This window comes from Crocodylus porosus, unplaced genomic scaffold, assembly GCF_001723895.1.
Source record: "Crocodylus porosus isolate Cpor-Errol unplaced genomic scaffold, CroPor_comp1, whole genome shotgun sequence".
NCBI lineage: Eukaryota > Metazoa > Chordata > Crocodylia > Crocodylidae > Crocodylus > Crocodylus porosus.
Genome location: NW_017728926.1, coordinates 18,529,612 through 18,536,334, shown reverse-complemented (window position 1 = coordinate 18,536,334; position 6,723 = coordinate 18,529,612). Strand labels below are relative to the sequence as shown.

At 44.4% G+C, this 6,723-nt stretch overlaps 1 protein-coding gene across 10 annotated transcripts in view; it reads right to left on the bottom strand.

The window, feature by feature from the left end:
- The window catches only part of KIF1B (kinesin family member 1B), a 140,947-nt gene that overhangs the window by 101,963 nt on the left and 32,261 nt on the right, over window positions 1-6,723 (bottom strand). For all 10 annotated transcript variants that reach the window (XM_019541656.1, XM_019541658.1, XM_019541659.1 and 7 more), the window contains exon 3: window positions 455-531. In XM_019541656.1, coding sequence (XP_019397201.1) covers window positions 455-531 — 77 coding nt within the window. The remainder of the gene's footprint in view (window positions 1-454; window positions 532-6,723) is intronic.

Sequence of the window (6,723 nt, the reverse complement as noted above, 5' to 3'; positions counted from 1 at the left end):
GGTGGTCCTGGCTCCTACCCTGGGGGTTTTTAAGAGGAGGTTGGATGAACATCTTGCTGGGGTTGTATGACCCCAGTATTGTTTCCTGCCATGGCGGGGGGTCGGACTAGATGATCTACTCAGGTCCCTTCTGACCCTAGAAACTATGAATCCAATTCACTTTCTTCCACGGTGCAACAAAAGCTTAAGACACTTTCATTTCTGGATTAAAAATGAGAGGAAAAAAATTGAGCTCATGTCCTCACGCTCTGCAAACTTCACTTTTCACATCCAGAAGGATTTGGGGGGGCGTGGGGGGGTGAAACTAAAAGACATAGTGAGGCAGAGCTCTGGACGTGTATCATTCAGAATGCAACACCACCAGGACAACCACCTGGTGTTAAGTCAGGAGAAAATTAAAGAAGTCCAACAGGTAAACACAGCTGTTTTTGTGATAGTACAATCCAAAACTTACTGAGGTATGCGACCAATAGGAGTAGTCAAAGCTGAAGGACTTTGGCGCTTCCTTGGGATTCTTTGGGTTGACAATACCTAGAAGAAACAAAATTCAAGCTCTTAGTTATCAGTGGTATTAGCACCATAAAAAAAAAAAAAATACTTTTTCTAGTCTTTCAAACGGTATTACGACATCTAATCCCAGACACACTCAAAGTCCTGTAGAAGTCAGAGGATTCACTGAAGTTGCACTGAAGGACTATCATGACCCAAATAGGTGTTTTTATCACAACTTCATGCTGCAGTATTCTTCCAGGGACTCCATGAAGCGGATCAGGAAAAGGTAAGGGCATAGGAGAAATGCAGCTAATAAACCAGTTAATAATCAGTTAATCAATTCTTAGTAATTAATAATCAATTAATAACCAACTAACCATCTTAATAATCAGAGCGAGAAAAAGCCTCAGGCACATCATCTAGTCCCTTGCCTTTTGGCTAGTGAAGATTTCTAAAAGCACAGTGAGGTGTGCACATGTAAGTATGTGCATGCAAGCTTGAGGCACTTCAGTAATGAAAAGCCCAAGAGCCACTGGGGATTTCACAGCAGGACAACACAAGCCTATTTTGAAATGCATGCTACAGTGCAAAGATAAAGACCTATGGCCTACAGATTTTTATTTCAGAGGCTCATGATTCTTTAGGGCATTGTGGGAGGCAATGAAAAGAGCTGGAGGAGGATCTACAAACATTTCAGAGATAGCATTATATGACATACAACATTCTTCTACAAGTAAAATATGTACAGAGCCCACATGGAGATTTTAATAGGACTGACATTAAACGAACCAGCCAAACTACTTGCAAATCTTACCTTCGGCATATGGCTATGAGGTTCAGTCCTACAGTAACCCAGACCAGACCCTGTTTTATTCCTTTGGCAATCCCTCAGTGCAATCTAAATTGATCCTACTATACAGATCACACAAAGCAAGCCAGCCTCAGCAGTTAGTTCACTTGTTTCTGGAAAGGTCCAATGCAGAACTGAACATCACCTCCAACAGCCTTTACAGCTTGATGCACTGCCTCCTAGATTCTCTCTCAAATGTATCAAAAATAAGGACAGTAAGGTATTGCAATAATTTCAGAAATTGATTCCTTCAACTATTCTGCCCATATTAGTGATAAATATATACAAACACATATATATGCTCTAAACTTCCATGCCTTTTACCTCTCCTATACAGATCCCCTAGGTAGGACAGGGGTTGTTAACTGCGGGTATGCACACACTCGGGGATACCTGGGAAGGAGCCAGGGGGTATGCCATCCACCACCCCACGCTACCTCCTCCCAGGAGCAGCAGCTCCCCTCTGCAGGCCACACAGGCACTGTCCAGCCAGCTGGATTTGGGGGGGTGGGCTTCAAATGTGGCCACTGCCATCCTCCACCCCACACCACCTCTGTGTGCAAGCCCCCCTGCTCTGCATGCAGCCACCCCCAACCTCATCCCGCCCCCCCACCCCAATTCTGCCAGAAGTGTACCCGAAAGTGATATACTCCTTAAAAAAAAAAGGTTGAAAACCCCTGTACTAGGACACCTATTCCCCAGCACCTTGCCACAACTCTTTTAGGTGACACTGCTACATTAGTATCTTGTGGCAATAGGGAGGTGCCATGTGGCCTCCACCTGGCCAGGTGGTGTGGCATTAGATTCTGGAGCAGGCCTGTAGATTCTGTATGGTCATCTCCACAAGGAAAAAGGCATACAACCCTTTTTTAAAAGACATTTACTTCAGGGTACCCAGTCAACTATGCCACTGTGCCCTTTCCTTCTCAGTGCACACTGTCAAAACAAACACCTGACATCTCAGCCCTTACCACAGGAAGTCCAAGTTGAGCTGAGCCCTCCAAAAGCATGTGCCCGCAGAATCCACTATGGATCTTACAACTGGAAATCCACAGAATTTCCTTTCAAAAATCAAACAGCTCTACCAGATGCTTTGGCCTTAAAGCAGGACCACTTTCCAACAGGGCAGGATGGGAAAGGAACCCAAGCCCCAGACTGCTGCTTGGGCTACAAATAGCAACAGTTGCTTCCATGCTTTTCCTGGCCAATTCCACTTTGCTGGGATTTGCCTCTCCTGACATTCTTCCCCTATGAAAGCTGACAGATATGCAAAGCCAAGGATTAATATGCTTTACACCAGTACAATATCACGTGGTAAAACACATGTGGCTTTGGATAGCAACACAGGCATCAACACATCAGTAACAAACTGGTAACCTAAGCAATCAACATGGCTTCAGTTTCCCCCCCGTAAGACCCTCAGCCAAGTTGCAGTAATTCTACAGCACAGCTTTCAGCCAGCTGTCAAGTTGGAGGACTCCAGGTTTCCAAGGTTTTACTACCAAGATTTTGCCTGGGCTCTCCCATTCACAGCCATTACCTCCAAATCTAAAGGTTTATAGCTGGAGTCAAAGTCATAAGCTGAAAGTCATTTCACCCATTATAAGACAGACTAAGACAGCAGTGAGAGAAGAGAAGACTCCACTCCCTTCTCCCTGCAAGTACATGACCATATTGCCCCTAAAATAGCCAATTACATAAAAGGGTCCATTACTATAATTTGTCCAGACAATTAACTCCCACTTGGTAGTTTAATCCCAGGCTCATGCCATCATCACCTCAAATCATACAGGCTGCTTACAGGTATGAAAAAACCAAAAAACCCATGCTTTAAACTGGATGTGCTCCCACACTGAGCCCACTGCATGCCTCGAAGAGGCAGTGTGCCAGTTGGACCTGGCTCTGCAGTGTCTGTATAGATCAGGAACTTTAGTGGGGCTTTTTGGGCACTTTTATCTAATAGCTCATTGAATAAACTGTAGATAAAAGCGCCATAAAGCCCCCCTGAAGTGCCCGATCTGTACAGACACAGCACAGCTGGGTCTAACTAACACGCTGCTGCTTCTCGTGAAGCAAGGAATTTTGTGTTTTTTTTTCACGTCTGCAAGCATCCACAGACACTACTGCTACAAGAACTGTGACGGGTGGAGGCACAAGAGAAACAGTTGTGCTCATACCACAAGTTCCGCGGCTCCTCCCAACAGGGGAATTTGGAACATGGTAGGTACAAGCCAGAGACATGCAGCTATGTCTCCATTAACCAAAGTTTTCACTGCATGATAGATCGGTGCGAATTAGCTAGTCCACTATAAAATACTGTTGGGGTAAGATGGTGTACATTTACTGCAAGATAAGTTATACCAGATGAACCTCAGAAGAAAGAGGGTAGCTGACCTCATCAAGATATCTCACTGTAGAAATGACAAATGCATTTTTGCCACTTAGGATTTTACACTAAGAAATACTGAGCAATAGTTATCGGCCTGTAAAAAGGCCACCTCTGTTGCACAGAAAACCAAGTTTATTCTTTACCAAAGAAACAACAGTTAGGACTGAATGCTAAGACTCTATTACTATCTCAGTTACACAGAAACAGAGCAGGCAGCAAGAACTTCTTAGATCTGTTCAGAATGCATTTATGAAAATGAAGACATTTTTCCTGGGGTTCCTACAACACAGCATATTCAATCACTTCTAAGGGCAGATCCAAGAGAAAGTCTGAGAATCCCACTTCAGATCCAGCTAGGAAAGCATTTGGCCAAGGCATTGAAATAAGAAAGGTTAACTTCTTTTAAGCAAAGAAGCAACGGTGACTTGAAGATCTATAAGCAAGAAAGAATTGTGTCTACAAGATAAAGGTTTTAGAGGGAAGAAAATCTATCCGGGCACGAGGAGCCTTTCACCTACAGCTCACAGGACACATTTTGTTCAGGTTAGCAGCTAATTACCAAGTTCAGCAACGGGCAATTTTGAAATAAGGGCATAAGAAATAAGTGCCTCCTCATTCTACCCGTATTCCTAGTGGGGGGTGGGGAAGACATGGCATGAGCAGGGGAGTTTTAGGAAAGCCCTTAGGGCTACTGCCCATGCTGTCCATGATAATGAGAGGACAGGAATAACAGAAATCAGACATTTTAGGCAAACTAGAACAATGGTGAAATTAGTTTCCTCACATATGCAGGGAACAACTCAAGATCCCTTTAATTCATGTACACAAGCTTATGAAGATTTCCCATTTGGTCCTAACAATCAGTCAAAAATGAAGCTCCCCAAAACCCAGGCAGTTCAAAACACTAGTTCCAATCTTCACAGCAGGTGCAACTCATTCAAAAAAATATATTCTAGTATTTCTAAAGCTCCTTTCTGCAATATTAGCTGCTGGATAAAGCCACCAAGAATTTATCATGTGGAATCTCACCTGAATCATCTCTTTAAAAGCTGTTTAAAGTTGACAGTTTTTAAGCAGCAAAAAGAAAGCAAGCGGGTGACAGTAACTCTCAAATGGAGGAATTTGAAAAATTCCCACCATTAAAGAAAAATAAGGGCTGGGCAGCCATGTGAGCACAGCTGATTTTTAAAGCCTTAAAGGCTGTAGGCTCTGATTATATGTGCACTGCAGAACAGGTGCATATGGCTCCAGACATAAGATCAGAAAAGGACTTGTAAGGGACCTCCTCAAGCCTCACACCCACACGTACTGCACTCGCATCATCTGCCCACTAGTGACGTTGCTTCAGTTAGCTGGATCAGCAGTCAGAGGGCCACAGCATGGAGAAAATCAGTCTCTACCTGGTCTTCCGCTTGTACCACTCCGCTTTCTCTTTCTGAATAGAAAGGCTCCATCAAAATGGTGTTCATTTTCACCATCCTTGAGATTACCAGCTGTTACATTTCACAGGCTTTGCACTCTCCTATGCCCAAGGAAGGGCGCATGTGCCCGAAAGCTTGCAAATAAAAAACATTTTTTTGCAACTATCTAGCTGGTCTAATAAAAGAGATCACCTCTACCAAGAGTTCTGATTGAATTTCACAGGCGATGCATTTCAGGGATCACCAAATCACCATACTAACTCAGCTCTCCCATCTGACCACAAAAAAATACGTCTGTCTGAGAAGAGTTCTGCGGCTTTAGCACAACTGGTAAATGAGGTTAGTTTTGTGTCCGCTAAGACCAAACAATGTGGTGTTGCTGGCTGAATACAGCAGTTAAGCACTCCCCCTTCCTTCCTTGCTCACACAGCCAAACTGTGTCCAGACAACCCACAGCATTTGTGTAGCGGTCACAGAAAAGGAAGGGTGGGGGGGGAACAGCATTAGGGTAGAGTTAAGCTATACTTGCCAATCTGTTTCAGTACAAAAAAAAAAAAAAAAATCAAAACTGCTTCTGCCATTGAAATCAAGTGCTCTACTTTCAGAGGGTCGGATGCTTAACCCTAAAAGGAATTCCTGACCTTAAATCCCCAAGAGATATCCAAGCTGTCCACGCTCGCCCTCCTGGAAGAGAGAATCTACTCCGCATACCACTGCCCATCATCTAGAGCCTCAGGGGTTGATGTAGTCAAGAGACCAGAAACAGGGCCCTTTCCCAGAAGCAGCACTTAACTCCTCACCAAAATCACTAAGAACTTTAATAACTATTGACTTTTACCTCAGTGTTTATATGGCAACAGGCCAGTCATATTTTGTTAGAAAACCCAGGTCAGAAAAGTTAAACCATTTGAAGCAATACGCTGACAGACTGCCCCAACGACTGCACTGAGGTGCTGACATCATCACGAGCTCCATAGGGATGCTTCAGTGCCAAGAAGCACAAGCAAAAATTGTGGTCGAGATAATACCACTGAGCACTGTTTCTCAACCTGTGGGCCATGACCAAAAAGTGGGTTGCAAGAAATATATGAAAGATTCATAAATGCTAAGGTCGGAAGGGACCTCAACAGATCGAGTCCAACCCCCTGCCTAGGTAGGAAAGAGTGCTGGGATCAGATGACCCCAACCAGATGCCCATCCAAGGGTCGTGAACAAACTTTAAAAATGGATTCTCCTTTAAAAGAGAAAAATGTAGGAAACCATGGCTTTTCCCATGCAGGCTGGCAGAGCAAGAGGGGCTGCTTGGGGTCCCCCCCTGCCACACACACTGGAGGGCTGGGGGGCAGCGGGTCAGTGAGAGGCACGAGGTCAGGACTGGCAATCAATGTTTAAAAATGGGTCCTGTTACAAAAAAGTTTGAGAATCACTGCCATAGAGCAGCAGTTCTTGACCTTTTCAGTCAGGAAAATGGACCTTATGACAAGCTGAGAGCCATGGGGCTCTTTAGCCTGGAAAAGCGCAGGCTCAGGGGTGATCTGATGGCCACCTATAAGTTTATCAGGGGTGACCAC